General features: G+C 48.6%; 7 protein-coding genes across 7 annotated transcripts; 1 reads left to right on the top strand and 6 right to left on the bottom strand.

Annotated features, from left to right (window-relative positions):
• Window positions 1-243: 243 nt before the first annotated feature.
• On the top strand, window positions 244-1,656 carry EDB82DRAFT_334532 (uncharacterized protein). Its single transcript, XM_025738767.2, has 3 exons — window positions 244-469; window positions 582-763; window positions 813-1,656. The coding sequence occupies exons 1-3, from the start codon at window positions 337-339 to the stop codon at window positions 1,572-1,574; spliced, it is 1,077 nt and encodes a 358-aa protein (XP_025593495.1). The 5' UTR covers window positions 244-336; the 3' UTR covers window positions 1,575-1,656.
• On the bottom strand, window positions 1,639-2,880 carry EDB82DRAFT_516091 (NADP-dependent oxidoreductase domain-containing protein). Its single transcript, XM_065608996.1, has 3 exons — window positions 2,698-2,880; window positions 2,500-2,623; window positions 1,639-2,447 (listed from the first exon to the last, which is right to left on the bottom strand). Exons 1-3 carry the CDS (start codon window positions 2,752-2,754, stop codon window positions 1,738-1,740), a joined length of 891 nt encoding a protein of 296 aa, XP_065463464.1. The 5' UTR covers window positions 2,755-2,880; the 3' UTR covers window positions 1,639-1,737.
• Window positions 2,881-3,457: 577 nt separating this feature from the next.
• Window positions 3,458-8,223, bottom strand: EDB82DRAFT_516089 (TRAPP II complex). Its single transcript, XM_025738765.2, has 2 exons — window positions 7,828-8,223; window positions 3,458-7,776 (listed from the first exon to the last, which is right to left on the bottom strand). The coding sequence occupies exons 1-2, from the start codon at window positions 7,991-7,993 to the stop codon at window positions 3,662-3,664; spliced, it is 4,281 nt and encodes a 1,426-aa protein (XP_025593493.1). The 5' UTR covers window positions 7,994-8,223; the 3' UTR covers window positions 3,458-3,661.
• Window positions 8,224-8,361: 138 nt separating this feature from the next.
• Window positions 8,362-10,059, bottom strand: EDB82DRAFT_334498 (short chain dehydrogenase/reductase). Its single transcript, XM_025738763.2, has 2 exons — window positions 9,471-10,059; window positions 8,362-9,416 (listed from the first exon to the last, which is right to left on the bottom strand). Exons 1-2 carry the CDS (start codon window positions 9,823-9,825, stop codon window positions 8,608-8,610), a joined length of 1,164 nt encoding a protein of 387 aa, XP_025593492.1. The 5' UTR covers window positions 9,826-10,059; the 3' UTR covers window positions 8,362-8,607.
• A 3,671-nt stretch (window positions 10,060-13,730) lies between these two features.
• Window positions 13,731-15,527, bottom strand: EDB82DRAFT_334465 (uncharacterized protein). Its single transcript, XM_065607498.1, has 2 exons — window positions 15,253-15,527; window positions 13,731-15,195 (listed from the first exon to the last, which is right to left on the bottom strand). The coding sequence occupies exons 1-2, from the start codon at window positions 15,295-15,297 to the stop codon at window positions 14,008-14,010; spliced, it is 1,233 nt and encodes a 410-aa protein (XP_065463463.1). The 5' UTR covers window positions 15,298-15,527; the 3' UTR covers window positions 13,731-14,007.
• EDB82DRAFT_334474 (uncharacterized protein) lies at window positions 15,181-16,097 on the bottom strand. The gene has a single exon (XM_065607499.1). It carries the CDS (start codon window positions 15,820-15,822, stop codon window positions 15,307-15,309), a length of 516 nt encoding a protein of 171 aa, XP_065463462.1. The 5' UTR covers window positions 15,823-16,097; the 3' UTR covers window positions 15,181-15,306.
• Window positions 16,098-16,180: 83 nt separating this feature from the next.
• EDB82DRAFT_334136 (general substrate transporter) lies at window positions 16,181-18,597 on the bottom strand. Its single transcript, XM_025738761.2, has 8 exons — window positions 17,976-18,597; window positions 17,878-17,923; window positions 17,747-17,827; window positions 17,659-17,694; window positions 17,540-17,605; window positions 17,299-17,483; window positions 16,774-17,246; window positions 16,181-16,715 (listed from the first exon to the last, which is right to left on the bottom strand). Exons 1-8 carry the CDS (start codon window positions 18,469-18,471, stop codon window positions 16,503-16,505), a joined length of 1,596 nt encoding a protein of 531 aa, XP_025593490.1. The 5' UTR covers window positions 18,472-18,597; the 3' UTR covers window positions 16,181-16,502.
• Between the last annotated feature and the right edge of the window lie 877 nt (window positions 18,598-19,474).

The following is a 19,474-nucleotide window of genomic DNA, read 5'->3' as shown; positions in this document are numbered from 1 at the left end:
ATAAATGGTCCAAGCACCAACTGATCGTCATCACAATCACCATCGTCAACAACTCGAATCCAGGCACGCTTAATCTAGCCCTTAACACAGTCTTCATTCCTCAAACAAGCCAACTCTCAAGCGTTGATATCTTCGGCCCGTGTACCGTGTCTCACCCGCTATCTCGCTATTCCCACAAGGGAGTTGTGTCGATCTACTCTGAATCACTCCCACAGCTTTGGTATCTGCCACCATTCCACCGGTATTGAATCTAAGCCCTTGGTGTTGGAACTAACACATACAAACAGACTCTACAAACCTCTGATTGTATCTGTACCGTTATCAGTGCCCTCTCCGATGCACGTCCTGAGGTTCCCTCGCAGCGATGATGAGGCTGCCTTCGTGCTTGTACAAATAACCCAAAAAGGTTCCAACCCGCTCGACCTCAAATTAGTGGGCACCGAAGGGGAGGAGCCATATGTTGCTTCATGTAAGTCATTCCATTCCCTAGACTGCACCGCAATTTGGGCCCATAGTCTACAAATTCTCAGTATCGATGCAAACGGCAATTCATCGATCCCTGAATCTGACTTTGAATCTAGTGAAACATGATAAGGTCATGTCTCTGTGTGTCAACAACTGTCCCGTATCAGAGAGCGAATGGCAAAAGATTCTCGAGAGATTGTTTCAGCAGGAACCCCTTCCGGATATCCAGGCTACAGCCACGGTGCAAAGCGAAAAGTCCGTATCAATCACCCTTCGTAAAGAGGTCCAGGGTATCACGGTAAGATTGGTGCCATTTGAGAGTCCGGCCTTGTGACTAACCGCCGTAGCAACGCCTTGGTGCAATCACTTTGAGCCATGATCCAGATGAAGCCATCGAACTATTCGAGTGGTGCGGTGCAGCTGTTGAGTCCTCCGCGGGCAGTAAGAAAGCTGCAGCCGACCTGGCAGTCAGATCGTCTGAAGCAGAGACCGCTGTAACCCAGCTTCAGTCTCAATTAGAAGACCTAATCAAAGCAAAGTGCGAAGATGAGACCATATTGCTGAGGAGGTTCAGGGACCTGCTAAACGAGAAGAAAATAAGGATTAGGGAACAACAACAGGCATTAGCGGCGCTAGCAACAAAATCCAGCATGGCAAGTCAATCGCAACTTTCACAGGCTGTTGAAGTTGAAGTCAAGCAGCCAAAGGCAAAGGCAAAGAAGCAAACTCGACAGGCCGCCAAATCCAGGCCTGCAAAGAGAAAGGCGCCTGCGACAAGGCGAGTGGAAGAGTCAGAGGACGATGTTGATGTTGATACCATGGATATCGATATCAAAAAGGAGCCTGAGGACACAGATCCTGGGAACACAACGGAGGCAACTGCATCTGTCGATAGCGATGACGACGAGGGTGATGCCGATGCTAGTTCTGGTGCTCACTTGAAACCATCCCAGCAAGTCTGTGGTTCTGCGTCCATAGCCGCCTCTCAACAAAAGGCTCCTTCAAAGACTGCCGAAAAGCCTCCACCGCCACGAGCTCTTCCATTTACAACCAAAAAGACTACGCCTAAGCCTGCTGATGATGAGACCGAATCGGATGATGAGCTGTGACGGACGATTTATGATACTGGAATGGCATGGCGTTTCCCATTTTGTTTTATTTAGATTAAGAATACACTTTACGTGTCACATCTGATCACACCATACCGGCCAATCCTCTTTTATCTGTCTGTTGATCATGAAACGTGAACTGTACAGCACACTTTCTCTAGGCTCACGATCTATCGTTTTCATCGAACTTGTTCCTCCAGAATCCTCGGAAGTGTTTTTCTGCACCGAGCTTGGAGATCTCGGCAATCTCATCCTGAGTCAGCTTAAACTTGGGAATCTTGGACAGGTAGCCATCAAGTCTCTCGACCTTGTTGCTTGTGGTGAGAGCAATGATGTCCTGATCAATAACCCATCGGAGACCGACCTCAGACTCTGTCACGCCGTACTTCTCGGCCAACTTTGTGTAGAGGGGGTCGACAGGTCCACCCTTGGCTGTGACAATAGGGGTAAGGGGGCCGTAAGCAGACACGGCAATGTTGTGCTTCTTGTGAAAATCGAGGAGATTACCATGTTGAAGATAAGGGTGGTACTCGATCTGGTTAATGGCAGGCTTGACCTTGGCTGTCTTCAGGATGGGCTCCAGGTGCACCTGCAAGAAGTTGGACACGCCGATGGACTTGGCCCTTCCAGACTCCCTGATCTGCTCCAGCTCAGCCCATCGTTGCTGAAGGTCCTCGTCGGTCTCGGCAAACCAGGGGCCGTGGATCAGGTAGAGGTCCACGTACTCGAGACCAAGCTTCTTGAGGGAAACGTCAAAGGCGTCAATGGCAGAACCCTTCTTCTCGGCAGGGATCTTTGTGGTGACATAAAGCTGTTCGCGGGGAACACCACCTGCCTTGATGGCTTGTCCAAGCTCTTCCTCATTTCCGTAGACTATTGATTTATTAGCAATGTCATTAATTTTGGGAGGTATACATAAACTCACCCTCGGCACCATCAAGATGACGATATCCGGCCTTGATAGCCTTGGTTGTGATGTCAACTACATGCTGGTCAAGTCCGGTTTTAGAGTCTTTCTTGAACAGGGCCGTTCCCAATCCAAATGCAAGCTTGCAGATGTTAGCTTCTTATGATAATACTGCAATATGCTGTGAGTTCTGTTGAGATGAAGCTAGAGACATACCACTGGGATCTCATTGCCGTCGTTCAATTTGTAGCTGGGGATATTGTGACTGCTCATTTTTGCTGATTTATAACTGGGATTACTGTATATGAGCTTGTGTTTTGGTGTGATTGTAACCAATTGACTGACAAGGTTTCTAATAGTATGAGGTTTGTTAATGATCAAGAGTTGCCGAGGATGGGGAGTCGTAGTGTTAGTTTAAGTACCGCGGCCCCCACCTTGTATCAATCAATGCTCTGTAATCAGATGGCGACTTAGAGTGGGACTATTTCCCTATGGAGATGTCGTATGCACTTGCTTTACGGATTGGTTATGATGTTTACTTGTGGATTTGCTTGCTTGTTCGTGTCTCATTTGCTCCAAAATGAGGAGATACAAGCTATGTCGATGACGGCATGATAAACAATAGAGCTGCCTTACTGCCTACCTATCCAATGATACAACTAAAATTACCCAGGTACTTAATTTTTCGTCAACTGTTTTCAGCTGAATATGGCAACCACCAATGGTGGGTGTAGAGTACGTAGTCTTCCAATCTTGTTGTGACCTTTTATGGAGTGTTGGGGAACCGCGGTAAGCCGGCAGCCTTTCCGATGTTCATAGACTTACGCCAGTTAACGAGCAATCTATGACATATCCTTTGAATAAAACGTCTCTCAACATACCCTAGTTTTGCCTTTAGTACAGCAACAAACACAGTTTCGTGGAATAAAACCCCTCCTGGAAAGCCTCAGTATTTAGAACTACAGGGTAGTCATGATGGCAGCAATCATGGAAGACTGTTATCCGGGACAAAGACATCCTCATGAATCGAGAAGAAAATAGTAGGATACATGTCGCTATCCTTGTTACTCGCTAAGTATCTATATCGCATTATAGAATAAATCTCAATCGTCTTAACGTAGATAGATCAGAACACAAGCCTACAATCATTCCATGCCAAAACCCCCCCCTCTTCTTCCTTCTACTTGCGATCTCTCGTCATCAGCATACAAGGCTGTCTCGCATGCCAAATACGTCTCTCCTTGACACCAAGAGCAGCATCCTGCATTGTCTGTGACTCCGATCGTGCCCGTGTAGGCTCAACTCTAGGTCCCTCCCAGACTTGCACCTCTTCTACAGATGCCGATATCTCAAACTCGCCACGGCAGAGCACTGTCATGCCTACAGAAATCTCTGCGCTACCATGTCCTTCCAATGCCGGGATGAGCTGTTGTAATGTACCGTTCCATGCAAGCTTTCGTGTAAACTCCAAGCCAACATTCGCAGGTCGATGGCAAAGCGCAGGTAGAATCCTGACGAGGGGATAGATTTTCTGAGCCGTTCGGTTGGTAACGCGTACCTTGAGTTGCATAAACTCATCAACATACGCCACACCCTTCTCAGCTGCCTTGCCATCGGCATCCTCAACCGATAATTCGATATCGACCTCATCAACTTTAATTGCCTCGATCATTCGCGTGGTCAGTCTGATGCTTCTCAAGTCAATCGAGCCGCTCCTCTTAGGTAGCGACGTCGTCTTCCATGTTGCCCTGAGGCAATCAAGAACTCTTTCCCTATACCAGAAACCTTCACGGTTTGCTCGTTCTGTTTCGGGTGAGATTTTGCTGGCACTGACCACAAACTGTCGGTTTCGAGACGGATTGAGCGTTGGTATCGTGGCATGAGGATCTTCTAAGTAAACCCTCTTGACAGGTAGGATAACTCGGCTCGTGTTACCCGGAAGAATGTCTTCTTGAACAGATATTCCGTCGTTGCTTTCTAATTGCACCAGCATTTGACTTGGCCAGGCATTGCGAAGATCCACGGACAAGAGGCAATATTCGTCGGGTTTTGCCGTGAAGGAACTGCCTAAGCGATCCCACAAAGGCTGAGGAATCTCGCCATGCACAGGGAGCGCATCGATTCGAGCAAGCTCAACGCTAGCATTGACAGTTACAGTATGGTCCAGGGATACCTGTCTGGTGTAAAACTGGTCAGGCATTTCTTCTTGTGGGCATCCTAAATGCGTATAATCGACTTGGATTGTTGCAGTTGTAAGTCCAGGCTTGCCTAGGATTTCAAATTCAAACGTCGCCTCTCCATTAGGCGCAATATGACGAGTCTTTTGACTGTTAGGAAGTCGCAATGCTTGTTTCTTCATCAGCGCAAGCTCGTACTCGTAGAGCTCAGAGGGTGTCGCATCTCGGTTGCCGATCGCAGTCTGCAAAGGCTCTTGCGTGGAGTCTTTGAATGAGAAGAGCATGAAGTCTACTGGTGTTGCTGCAAGATTCTGCAATGTTACAGAGAACACTTGCCTCTCGCCCTCCAAGATCATAATCGAAGACTGGGCAAGCGTGGTGGACTTGACCACAACTAGCGGCTGTGCTTGAATCGCCGTAAGAGTCATGCTTTCAGCCTCGAGCTTTGGAGCAAAAGGCTTGACGTCCGTCACGGCCTCCTCAAGTGCAGCCAAGCCCTTGGCCTTGATCTTGAGCTCTTGCTTTGGTACCCAAGGCATAGAGAAGACGGGGAACCGTCGCTCCCGACATCCCCGGACTTTTATGATGGCGCCGGTAACCTTGACGGTCCCCGCCTCCCTTGCTCTACCCCTGAGCCGTATAACTTGAGTTCGATACGGTCCAACTAACGTTGCCTCCTTAACAGCATCAAATTCAACGCCTTCTGTGGCCAAGTGGATGGACTCGACATCAACTTCTATATCATATGGGTTCTGTAGTGTAATCTTGAAGGTAGCATATTCATCAGCCACAAGAGTCTGAGTTACTGCCTCATCAGGCTTCTTCAGAAACGGGTTGTAGATGAATGGATCGACATCCTGGGAAGCACGACTGGCAGCAGCACCAGGAATGATGCTTTTTGAGTGAGCAACCGGCGTTTTACTGTTTAGTGAGGGCTCAAGCTTGATTCCTCTCACAAAGAACTCATCCCAGTACTCAGCTGCTATATCATTATAGCCCAGCCTCTGTACTAGACCTGCAGTCCTTGATATTCCGGTAGCCAGCCGCACTTGCTCATCTCGAAGGATCATTGGTGACGCATCCTCTCGTCGTGGTCCCGGAGCGACACCAGAGCCAGATGTACGCAAGAGATCACTCGAGAACCGTAAAACGCCATCAAAATCCGGCAAGGCTTCCGAGAAGTTGATACAGGCTCTCAGAATATTAAGCTTAACGTCTGGGAACCCGAAGAAGCGAGCCGCAGACTGACCACGTATCCTAGCAATCACAGCCTCGTCCGAATCATCAACATCTTCGTTGTTCTTGGCGCCGGCCTTACGGGTCAAATCAAACCCAACAATGCCGTAGGATTTGCAGAGCAGAGTCATCAGGGCCTCTATACCCTGTTCGACATCGCACTCTCCAATTTCCAAGGCCATTGAGCCACTGCTTGAGCCGCCACCGCCAGAAGTCAACGACATTAGCCCGGCCGCAGGATGAATGCCCATATCGGCAGCGCCTCGGGTTCGTGCTTCAACCAGACCACCGATAAGAACTGATACAAGTTCTCTTATTACCATAGCCTTCTTTCGGTGAAGTCCCAAAGGTCCAAGAACAGTCGCTATACCGCTCAGAATGGACGCTCGGTCGACAGTCGTAAGAAGTTCAGAAGCACCTGCAGGAAATGCCTTGAACAGCATGGCTCCGATTTGTTGTCGCGAAGGTGTCACACCGAATCGCGGTGGCGCCGCAAGAGGTTGGTCAGGGACGATTCCAGTCGCGATCATGCCTAGAGATTCTTGATCAAGGTAGCCATTAGACAGGTGAAGAGCCTGGTAGATCTTTGAAAATCGGATGTAAGTTTCGGATAGTGGTAAGGGAGGAAGGCTGTCGGAAGACACCCTGGAGTAGAGGAGGATAATACGCTCAAGCAGTTCAGGGAGCAGTGCCTGAAGGTTCCTAAGATGCTTCGGCTGATTGGGATCCTCGGGTGTAGGATCCGGGGTTTGCTTATGGGTTGGCTTGTCCGGGAACTGGATAAGCACTGTAGGTACATGAAACTCGATATTGGACCAGCCAAGGAGGAACAGGTTTACCAAGATGAGCTCCAGCGCCTTACCGTGCCACAGATGATCATTGACAGACCGAGCAGCCATAGCACCATCACTAAGCTCCTTGATAGAATCGGTCCATCGACCAGCCTGTAAAAACATCGAACCAACAACTACCGCCGCTCGTCCCTTGCTTCTATGTCTCCAGCGGTCATTCACGCCTCCAGCGCCAAAACCCTGGGTTGATATTCGATCGCGACTAGCTGATCGAGAGCTCTCAATGGTCTCTGGCAACACAGACGGTTCCGGTGTCGACCGATCACTAGCCGGAGGACTTGGACCATCCGTGGACATGGGTGGGTTCGATAGGTTACTCTTTGGAGGCGTCGATGACAACCCTGGCGTCGAGTTACTCGAATGGAGACCTGGACGACTGTTCGCTGGCATAGACATGCGGGCCTGGGCCTTATCCATAATCCCGCCTGCCGAGTTTGAGCGCGCAGAATGCTTGGAAGAAACGATGCTCGAATTCCTCTTCAGAAGACTATTTATACCGCCTTCGCCACCCCATGAGCCACCATTAGTATGCCTCGAAGAGGTTGAATAAGGTACAGGAGACTCGATATTCGTCATGGCCTCGAAAGATTTGGCCAATGTCGTCATCTCAGCGAGCAGAAGCGAGGAGATGTCGCACATGACTGTCCTGATCGTAGTCACCGTACATTTCTCGGGCGGAGGGATATCGATGAGGCCCTCAGGCATTGGGATCTCAGTGTCGTGGGGGTTGACATAGTCAAAGATTAGAACGTGATGCACAAGGGCTTTGGGGTAGGTATCGCGCAGTTCCTCAAGCTCCTGGTATAACGCTCTGATATTCTTCTCTGTTGTCGTCGGTCCTACACCGTTCATAGATTGTCGTTTATTCAGGTTCTTCTGATGCAGCTCGGTGCCGTCCGCCAGAGCTATTATAGCAAGGGGTTCTCGGTATAAGTCGAAGGGAGTAAGGGCGAGGTGGGAGGGAGGCGGAACGTGAGTGACGAGGTTATATATCATAGCACCATCTGGGTAGGCTAGAGGCGAGAACATGTCTGCGCAGGTCGGGTCAGCGCCAGATTGGACGAGGCGATGGCATCACTTACTCCTGTTGGGTCTGCCATCAGCGCTGATGTCACGGAGATGGACGACATGCTGCTGGTTTAAACGATCAACAAAGGAAGCAAATCGGTCTGCTTTTATCTGCCCCAGAGGTAAAAGAAGAGTCTTCACCCTCGCAGGAGCGACGGGGGCCAAAGGATCTAAGCTCATCCTAGCATCTGGTGTTTGCTCAACATAACCGCGGGCGCAACGTGGTTGGTGTTTCGGTAGAGAGCGACTCTTTGAGTGTCTCTGTATGTGCGATTGTTATGTTGATGTTGTTTCTTACAATCGCATTATCGTATCAATTTCGTCTCGTGCAATTGTAAAGTCGAGCTCTGGAAGTTGAAATGTCGTTATCGCCGGATCCTGCGCTTTGTATCGTACACCTGTCGCATGCGGCTAGGAGCTGTACAGTACGTTGGCCTACCCCTACATGGATGACCGGATATAGTGGAGAAGCCCAGGAACCGGAGACGACTTTTTGCGAGCCGACAAATACATGCCAGTGGCAGCAAGTCTACGTCAACACTTGTCTCATATCATAACATTATCATGCCAATACAAGTTTCACTACAAGGATCGTTTCAGTCGATATTAAGGTTATTTAAGTGGACGAGCCATGAAAACTCGTGGTATCTTAAGCTCGGCCTGCCGAGAATATACACCCCGGGGTATCGCGGACTAGCTTTAACATGTCCATTCCCAGCTCTCCGAAAAATATAACCAAATCCTTCTAGTTTTCTCAAGGCAAAATTTTCTTTTCCACTCGTTTTTTGTTGTCGTTATCCAACAGACGATGGCGGTCCTTGGGGACTTTGATCTGACGGCTTCCTCTCTCTTGCTTCGGCTTGCAACTCACTTTCAAACGTATCCACAGACAAACTCGCTTCTACAAAATCCTCCAACTCCTCCGTGACTGTTTTAAGCTTTTCCTTTACTGCAACGGCAGCTTCATGGCCGACAATGTGGCGCGCCGGAGGGTTTTCATGTCCACCAATTGCCGACAAAGCGTGGACCGTCTCCAGAACCAGCTTGTCTGCTGCGCCGGGTGGTAGCTTGGGGTAGCGATGCAAGATCTCGCCTGGCGCGACATCTGGTTCGATGGATATACTTGGTGGAGACATTGGCGAAGGTCCATAATCGGCTGGTGATGTGGGGTAAGGCAAAGCCGTGTCAGGATGAGTGTTGAGGACGTTGGTGAGAATGTCGCGAATGCTCGGGGCAGACTCTTGGTACTGGTCGTAAGCAGGTAATTGAGGGGCGAACGTGAGACGATTGGTCAAGGACAGAATCTCCTTGTTGGGCTGAACAACTGTGACTTTGATGTTGAAGGGCGCAATCTCGTATGCGAGTGAGTCGCAAAAGCCTTCGAGAGCCCAAGTGGCAGCTGTGTATATTGACATGCCTGGCGTGCCAATGTGGCCGCCAGTACTTGTGAGAACGATTATATGTCCTGTATGCTGAGACCGGAGCTGGGGAAGAGCAGATTTGATAAAGTTGACCTGGGAGAAAAAGACAGACTCGAATTGGTCGCGAACGAGGTTCTGTGTAAATGGGGTTGTTGATAGTTCCTCTACCGTCCCAACGACAGCTTCAGAGCAATTGAGTTAGTAAAATTTGACGATCTTCAAAGCTTCCGACTCACCATCAGATTTGCAGCATAGTAAAATATCAATCCGTCCAAAAACTTGAACAGCTTCTGCGACAGCAGCACCACAGCTTCCCATGGAAGCACCGTCACATCGAATACCGCGAATGCGATCCTTCCACCCCTCGCGATCCTTTCTCGAGCTCTTACACTCATTCACAAGCTCGCGAAACTCGGCACTGCGGTCCTCATGATCGATTTCGTAGGGTGGTAGACATGCAACAACGTAGTCGCCATGTGAAAGAAGCAGTCGGATGAGCCGGACGGCTAAGGGGGACAGAGCTGAAGTGAGAAGCCATGTTCGCGGCGAGTTGTGCGTGGCTGTAGAAGGGTTCGAGTCAGCGTCGGCCATTATAATGGCGTGTACATGATTTTATATGGGCAGTAGTAGTCGATTGAAGATTCCCAAGCTCTTTTTTGGGGCGCAGAGGTAGTTCCCTTTTCGCTTGGCTCTTTCCAATGTCTTTGATTATGTAACTCAGAGACTGAAAATTGAAAACATCCCAAGACTTGCCCGTTTCGGCGAGAAGAAGAAGAATTGGTCGTGAATTGTTTAGATTCGTGCCAAGGTTTGGAAATTAAAGAGATGCGGGAGCAAGCAATTGTGGAGTAACAGTTTAAGAGCTTAACTGTAAGCAATAGCTGAGCTGAGCTGAGCTGAGCTTCTTTCCCTTCTAGAAGGGAAATTACATCATTCGTGATGATAAAGGAAGAGCTTAACCACCCAACAACTCAACCAAAATGCTTGACAAGAATAAAACAAATCATGACAAATAATGATAGATAAGACTTAAGATAAACAGGGTTTTGAAAAACTTGTTCAATGCTTAAAACGGAATAATACGCCGAGGGAGGACCAAGCTGAGGATGGATCGGGATGGGAAAGGAGCCTGACAAGAGCCCACTTGGAAGAGAAAACGAAAAAAAAAAAAAAAAAACAATAATAATGAGAATAACAATCTGGGGTAAACTTACGAAAGGAGGGGTTCGGTATTGATCCAGAATTATGTCGTGGGGTAGCGGTGAATGCCATTTTTGGCTGTTATGAGTTGGCCGCTTTGGCCGCTTTGGCCGCAGAAACTATTGATTGGAAAAGGTTTATCGTGACTTTGACCTTGTCGATCGATGGTACAAGTTGCTTCAAATACAGGCTCGATTCTCTTGTCGGTCTGTAAAATATGAACGGTTCCTTTAGGGATAATTGGGGGTCTTTCTCTTCAACTCTTTCGTTTCTGTTTGGCAACTGAGTGCACACTTGTCAGGCGGGTGACCCTTCAGAAGCACAGCAACTGCTTATACGACTAAAAAGACCGACACATATAAGAGTCCCGGTCGGTAACTAGTTAGTACAGTGAATGCGGCGCTCAAATTTTGAGCAAATTGGTCGTCAACTGCCAGTTAACCGTATAAGTGAAAGTGTGGACCACAACTTCGATCAGGCTGAAGACTAAGGCACAGCTATTATGCACCTAGGGTTTCGAGTATGGCCGATTGGGCAGGTCGCCGACATTCAATCAGCACTTGTGTATATGCAAGCTGCAGTGGTGTGGAGTTTTGAGAGACAGAGACAGAGAAAGAGCTTGTAGTAGTTGTAGAAGGATTGGGGTGTACGTGTATGTGCGAAGCATTCGATTCGTATAAACGATGATGGGCTGAGACAAGGCAAGACAATACCATGAATACATATACAATTGCACTGCACCAGGCACATACACAACAGTAAAGTATTCAAGTCAAGCCGTTGGTTGGGCCCTTGTGAGCTTGACCCTGGTCGTGATGAGATGGGGGCCTATCCAGTTTAACAGAAATAACAGCCATGGAAAAAATTTGTACACACTCGACAGAAATACGAAGAGCTGAAATAGGAATTATAAGAACGGAAGACGACGGATGAATACACCCCGTGAGTTCCCTTTCTCTTCGGAGAGAGCGAGAGAAAACAAGAAGGCAGAGAGGAAAGATTGATGCCTCAATGCCTCAACGCCCCATATTGTTGACAAGGGCAGACAGACAAAACCTTTGACATCCATGTAAGTTTAAGCTGGTCGGGCATGGATATAGAAATAGCGTGCTAGTTTGAATGTGCAACTCTTTGCGAGGTGAAAGTAGAGTAACATTGAACCACAAAGTAGGTAGGTAGGTACACATAAGGGGAGAAGGAAATACATAGAAGCAAACTTTGGGTTTCGAACGTCCTCTTTCTGGGTACAGTATCTCTCTGTCTTGTGGGTCTGGGTTCTGGTTTCGATGCCTTTGACTTTCTTGGCCTTTGGTGATCAACAGGGCCGGCCGGCCGTTCACCGAGACATCCGACTAGAGAGGGAGAAGAACATTACATTGCATCGCATTGCCTTGTGATTGATTGTCACTCGTCACTAGGACTGTGCACGTCTGTGTGTATGTGCTATATCGTACCTGCGTACATACTCTACGATATACATAGCCACAACCAGGGGTGCCCCTCATACAATTTTGATGATTAGAGCAGCCTTCTTCTTCAAAAGATAGGGCGCAGTATGGTGGCAGTAAAACCCAAAGTCAGACCAGTTTTGATACGTTCCGTTGTCATAGGGCAGAAATGTAATCTGAAATAGGTCCTAACCTGGCCCTTGTCGGATGATCACGACCTAGATAGGAAGAGTATTTTTGAGGCGGCAGACGAGTCAGGACAGGGCGGGCCAACACTAGCTTAGCAATTCCAATTATTAGACCCTGTAGTCAGTCCTGGTTCGGTTTGGGTCGGTTTGGTGGTATGGTCTGGGGTATCTCTGCTCCTCGCACTGCAGGAACCTGAAGGTTATCTCTCACAGTATAGGTACACAAAGATTGCGTCGGATTCGCTACATGCCTATCAAAATATGTTTAGGCATCACCAAGACTCACTTGGGCAATAAAAGTACGTAGTCCCCCTCCATTGTTGCACCCTTGCTTCTTCAACAATAGTCGCTCAGAAATGTGAAACGATGAAACGCCATGCCAAACCTTCAACTTTCATGGGGGTCCCTTGTTAACGTGGCCCACTAGGGTTTAGTGGTTCGACATGGTTTAATGACGACGTTGAAGAAACGGTCACGAACCCTTTTCCCTTCTCTTATCGAGATCCTCATGACACGTACTAAAAGACTAGACTGAAGCTCGCAAACTAATTAGTCTTGGGAGTTGACTGCGGTCGGATAATCTATCAAGGTGATGTATTATAGGTGGCCGCTCTTAGATTAGACCTACAACAGAGAGTATCAAGTGCTCGTCGATCCTGCAACGCAACGCAATAATGCATCAAGGGATGACGCTACTGTCGGCAGTCAAAGTCAGTCAGTAGCCCGCTATCGTCCACTGTCGTTGCCCGTTTCCTGTAGTTCTCCACGAATAGGAGCCCACTGTATTAGCCCGTTGAAGCCCGACGACACAGAAGGTTTAGTGCCAAGAGGGCCTAGAACTTCGGGTCTGAGTTCCATAAGAGGGGCTTTTCTAACTTGGGCCCTTTTTGATTGGTTATTCGGTAGTGACCGTTGGTTCTTGTTCTTTCGAGGGGCAGGGTCTTTTGCTTTCTCAATCTCATTCCCATCCTTTAGTACTCTGTACCTGTTAGTAACTGTGCCGCCTTACCTTTCTTCAGTCTCTATCATCCCTTCTCTTTAATTCTCATCATCCAATCTCGTACTTGAATCAATCAAGCAATCCATGTCCCACCGGAGAGTCTTGTCCTTTCGGTCCGATCTCATCTTAACAGATAATCATGAAGCTTTATCAATCGCACAAGCACAACCAACCCCACAGCAGCACAAATTGAACTGTCGTGTGGTTATTAGTAACCTTTCCAAGGGAATTAACGGCAAGTTGCGTACGTATCTTTACAGTAGCCAGTCGCTCCATCTACCGGAGCCGGGCGAGCTTTGCCGGAGCTTGCTCAACTTGCTTTTTTGTCTTTGCTTCCACTATTCATCGAGACAGCACAGGACGCCCAAGGCAATAACCAAATAGTATCACGGTGAGACACGGAACGATACGCCGTTAAAAGGTTGAGAAAAAATAAAGAAAAAACTTGAAATTATCTACTGAATGGTCTGATAACCACTTTACGTAAAAGCATTGAATAATGGCCTCTTAATCTATCACTCGCCGGTTCCCAGTCTAATCATCCCTCGCCGGTTTCAATGATTTCCTCTCTCTGGATGACGAACCTTCCGACACAGGCCAAACCTGTTTAATTCCAGATTTACTGCTATCTTCCCATTTAGGCTCATGACCAACTCGTGTCACGTTCATCCTCGACGGTATTATCGATTCTGCACCCTTTGGAAGAGCTTTGAGTCTCATGGTTGATGTATCGTATGCATACAAGCTCAAGAGAATACATCCTCCAGTTTCTGGCAGGTCCAGAACGTAGGCTCCTCCGTAGCTAACATCATTATCACCACGCGGATCTCGGCAGAAAAAAATTAGCATTCCAACCTCTCAGACACAGATCATGGTTGATGGTGCCCTCAGCGAAAGAAAACGGCTCTTTGTCTCCGTATCCCTTTTGATTGGGCGCTCATTTGGCTGGTACAATGACAGTGTAGCCATAATTCTCGAGCGCCGAGTTATGGCCAAAATCGTTGTTGGGATTAAGAGTATAACTAGAGTCACAGAATGACCCAATGACGCGTTGTGTGTCCTCCTCAGTGAACTCTTCATAGCCGGGCCCTTTGTCGAAGCAGTAAGCCTCTCCGTCATCTTGGTTGATGAGCGTGTTGGTTGGATATACCATCGTAGTTGGTGATGGTTCCTCGGATGTTGATGTTGACTCGCCCACTGTTGTCGTAGCTTTCGGGTACGAAGTAGTATCGACTGGGAAATCTTTGTTCGTGATGGAGATGGTCGTGCCGACTTGGGACGGGAGAATTATGGCTGAAGTCCCTCGCATTGTGGTCTTGGTTGCTGAATCGACATCAGGAATGGGATACGCAGTTTTTTCGACAGTCACATAGCCGTCATTGACAGAACACGCTGTTTTGCTGACGATGACGGTAGCGGAAGAGGTCGTCTTCGAGGTCTTGCCCAAGTTGCCAAAGACGTCGCTGTCGTCACCGAACAGATCATTCTCGTGATCAAGGGTAATGAGCGGACAGGAAGCCTCTCTTGTTGTAGCAGTTGCAGTAAGGAAGCAGCCGGTGATGACTTCGGACGAGGTTGTCGTGCACGGTAAAGATTGGCATGATACCCAATCGTTTGTTACACGAGATGTTGTGCAGTCGCAGCCAAGATATGTGTTGCAAACAGTAACGCAGGGCTTTGTGGTACAGACTTGATGGCATGCGGTGTTGGTCTCTGTCGCGCAGTCCTCATCTTCTTCTTCGTCATCGTCTTTGTCCTTATCCTTCTCGCACCCAGCACCGACACAGTTCCCTCCTAGTTCTAGGCATCCTCCACCAATGCATCTGATGAGGCCTCCTCCTCCTCCTCCGCCGCCGCTGCCTTCGCCAGGTTCGGTAGGAACAGGCTGACCCGGCTTCTCTGGTAGCTTCGGTGCCCAATCGTGGTTGTTCATGTATGCATTGATGGCTCCTCCATCGAAAACAACAAGGCAATCAGCCTTCCTATCACCATTGATATCGGCATAATGAACAGGGCCTTGGGGACTGACACCACCTGCAATAGTACCCACATCATTCCACTTGCGTCCCTCGCTAACAGGGATCTTTCCATTGTCACGGTAGCCTCGAGCAGCGCCGCCATCGTACTGGACGATATAATCAGCCTTTCCGTCTCCTGTGCAAATTGTATCTTGCTTCCGCACCTCTCCTACAAGCTGAATGATCCATAAAGCACGAACAGCTCGCATCTCTTCTACCTAGTTTGGCTGTCCAGCATCTATGACCTTGGTAGGTGTGCCTTCGAACACACGATCCCACGGCGCGACCCATTCGTGGCTAGACAGGTAGGAATGGGTGTAATTGAGATTGGGATCGAGGTAGTGCATCGGCTTGAAGCTTGGATCTCTCAGTCTTTCAAGATAAGATGACAAGCATGCTTGCGAAAGGGCAGATATCTGGTAGGCTGTTGCAACTGTGGATCGAAGAACCGACACACATGGTGCTGCAGCTGACAAAACTCCAGGTTCAATGTTGATCAAGTTATCCTTGCTTTGACCGCGCGATGGAAAACAGGGAAATAATCTGAATAAGAATTGGCGCTGGAACTCGTGTAGATTCCGAAAAGGGAGTGCCGTTGAGCGCGCAATTATAACGGAGCGCACCACTTCTGCAGCCACAGGCGGTAGTATCGCGTTGGGGCTAGAGAGGATGCTTTCGACAATGGAAAGTGCATTCTCGTTGAAGCGACGCCAGACATTGGGGGATGGTCTCATCAAATCCCAAAGCGTGTCAAGACCAGGAAGGCTTGTGACGATCGGAAGTAAGATTTCCGGAGGCAGCACCTCTATTTATGCTGCCGGCGAAGGAGAAAATGATTTTGACATGTAAAAACTCACTTGGACATGAGAGGATGAGGTTGTGGAAGAACGAAAGAAGTTTCGAGGCGCGGGGACAAGAGCGCTTAAAACCATAACCAACGGCCTCACACTTACAACATGTATCCAGTCAATGTATACAAAATCTGATCCCTGCAAAATGTTGGTTACCGTGTTATACAGAAGGTTACCTCCAGACTGGAGCCACGGCCGATCGCAGTGGACTGACGTTGTCATGCAATTAATAGACAATTATAGTATCAATTCGTTCGGATGTTGCAGTCTTAACTTAACATGAACACAGTTCTTTCAACTTAGCATAGCCACACAGGCAGAAGGATTAGGCCCAACACACACTCACTGACTTTCACTTCGACATCGAAGCACCGCCAATTAGTTTATGTCCATGAGGATTCATATTTCAGTTATCATCCTAACCACATATGTCCACGCCTCATACTATAGTTATATCCTGGTACTTGTACCTGAAAGTAACCCATTCTTCTTCTTCATTACACGTTAACAGAAACGTCGCTCCTGTACAAGCCCATCTCGTGTTTAGCATCAATGCAGCACGCTTAACTCTTTGTGCTCTTGATATGGGCCACCTCCTCGCGGATGCTGGGAGTGCGGGCTCCCTCGGGACCCTCAGCGTCAAGCTTGCCCTGGATGTCAGCGACACCAAACAGCTCGTCCATCTGCTCCAAGCTGAGGCCCTTGGTCTCGGGAACAAAGAACCACACAAAGATACCCATGAGAAGATCAAAGGTACCAAACATGAAAAACATACCCTGTTCGGTTGTTATTAGTTATCTGATAGTCATCGTAAATTTGTTTGTCAACACTTACATAACCGGCAGGCCCCATGGTCTTCTGCATGGTGAGCACAGTTCGGGCGACAATAAAGTTGAAGAGCCACTGGGTAGCAGCAGCGATGGCGACGTTGAGAGCTCGGAGACGGGCAGTAGGAATCTCGGAGACAAGAATCCAACAGCAAGGTCCCCAACCGAATTGGAAAAAAGCAGCCCAGAGGTAAATGCAGACGATTGCGACATAACCGAAAGCAGAAATACCTGCGCCGGCAACAGGGGGCTCAACGCGACCGTAGATACCAATGATGTACATGGCGAAGAATTGAGCAGCACTTGTCCACAGGAGACTGCGGCGTCGGCCAAGAGAATCGGCACAGAAGATGAGGAAAGTAGCACATCCGACAACCTTGACGATACCGTAGACACCAGTAGCAAAGAGCGAGACGGTGGTGCCGGTCATACCGAGAGACTGGAAGATTTGAGGAGCGTAGTAGTTGACAGCGTTGACACCTATTATCGATTAGCCAGGGAAAAAAAGACACAAGATGTGAAGGGAACTCACCTGTCATTTGCTGACACACCATGAGCAAAACAGAGATAATAGCTCGCTTTCGGTTTCCAGGAATGGTGACGAGTTCCTTCCAAAGAGTGCTGGCAGAGGCATTGCCTGTGAGTCGCTTCTCGGCCTCGAGCTGCGCAGACATCTCCTGTAGTTCGTTCTGGACATACTCGTGAGTTTCGGGAAGCCTGTAGCGCAACGATTGTTATTCGGTGGTCCTTCTTAATCAGTCATGGAAGCTTACTGTCGAAGTCCGATCAAGATAGACTTGGCCCGTTCCCAGTCATCCTTGCGAGCGCACCATCGAGGGCTAATTGTTGTTAATAAATCTGTGTCTCAATGGATTGTGCGTGAATTACTAACCTTTCAGGTGCAGCCAACATGCAGGCAATTAAGAGTCTGGGGATCTATTAGTCTTTGTAGTCTCGGATACGATAGCGCGGCTACTAACACAGCAGGGAGAGCCTGGAGAGCAAGAGGCAGAGCATAGACGGTAGGAGCACTGAGGTGGAGAAGAGCGCCATAGTTGATCCTGGCGTCCTGTTAGCTAGGTTCGATAGACCGACAAGACTGCAATCATACCAGAAAGAAAGCATGACACCGGTGACAATAAACAGCTGGTAAAAAGCTACCACAGGTCAGCAATTAGTTGCTAGGGATCATAGCGATGAAGCACTTACAGGTCAAGCCACCACGAATGGCTCGAGGCGCACACTCAGACACGTACAGAGGGACCAAAGACGAAGCAGATCCAACACCCAGACCGGCGACAAAGCGTCCGACATACATGATGGGGAGAGATCCTTGGGCGGTAGAGGCGGTCTGGAGAATAACACCGATAGTTGTGATTACACCAGTTGCAATAAGACACCAGCGTCGGCCAAACTTCTCAGTGAAATACGAAGTGAAGAAACAAGCAGCAAAGCAACCGGCCTGGAGGGTTGAAACAATGTTTTGATCGAGTGTGACCTTGGCCTTAGGAGTATAGTTGAAGCGCTCCTGGGTAGCCTTCATGGCAAGAACACCACCAATAGCTCCAGTGTCCCAACCGAAGAGCATACCTCCAAAGCATGAGCCTGCAACGACGGCAAAGACGCGCCAGTTGTAAATCTCTTCGGGGTCAGTCTTCATCGCGTCATTGCGAACGACCTTCTTGAGGACACCTGCGATACCCATGGTTGCGGTACTGGAAGTCGACTCGTGGGTGGTGGGCGAGTGGCAACAGCCGAGGGTACTTCCAAGCTAAGAAAAAGATAGGGGATGCTTTAAATTTAAGCTTGTTTCCCCGGATTCTGGATGGATGGGACCAAGACGTGGAGCAATTGAGTGAAGAAAAGATTGCTAGAAGACTCAAGACACCAAATAATTGAAAGAGGTGTGATCTCTGGTGAGAAATTCTGAATCTAGAGGGGATCTCGCAGGATATTAAATGATCAACCGACCAAGTCAAGCTCCCCCAGACCACCATTCCCAAATTGATCATCCAAGGACCAGTAACAGCCACGCATGGGGTCGCATCAACCGGACTGTCACCCCCAACATCGGGCGCACCGGCTTCTGGTCTGGTTGTATTATGAACTCCCTTGTCAATTGCACAGACTCGTTGGTAGGGTCGGATATCATCCGCACCGTAGAGGCACAGGGAGCTCAGATGCATGCTGAAACGAATTTATTCTTTTCCAGATATCTTTTTGCAATCAGATCGCCAACAATGATGCGCAATAACTGATCAAACTCAACCTTTTGCTCGACCATACTTCCAAAACATTCGTTCATAGTGACTTCTGAATTTGAACATCAGGCTCAAGGCCAAACCCTCAAAATCATCGTATATCTACTAGCGCAAAAGGTTGACCTCATATGAACGCTGGAAAGCGGACAAAATTGTCCACGAATAGATTTGCTCGTGTCGTCGAAATTAGCTACGCCATCAAGCGCGGGGAAGAGATGTATCCCCAAGCTAATGGAATGCCCAGGCTGGTGTTGAGATGAACTTTGGGGGCACAAGAGATCCCTCCACGATGCCTCTCGGCTGTTCAGAAACAACCACCCTGGATGATTCTCGTTCATATGCGGGGAGGCGGCTACCGCGTGGAACCTGGGGTTGTGGAGAGACGCTCCACCAAGGAAAGGAGCCCCCCATGTCGATTGAGTATGGTGACATGCACCAAGGAATCGT

This window comes from Fusarium venenatum (genome assembly GCF_020744135.1).
Source record: "Fusarium venenatum strain MPI-CAGE-CH-0201 chromosome Unknown EDB82scaffold_4, whole genome shotgun sequence".
Classification (NCBI taxonomy): Eukaryota; Fungi; Ascomycota; class Sordariomycetes; order Hypocreales; family Nectriaceae; genus Fusarium; species Fusarium venenatum.
Note: the sequence above shows the minus strand (reverse complement) of the source record. Positions and strands in the feature narration are given on the sequence as shown.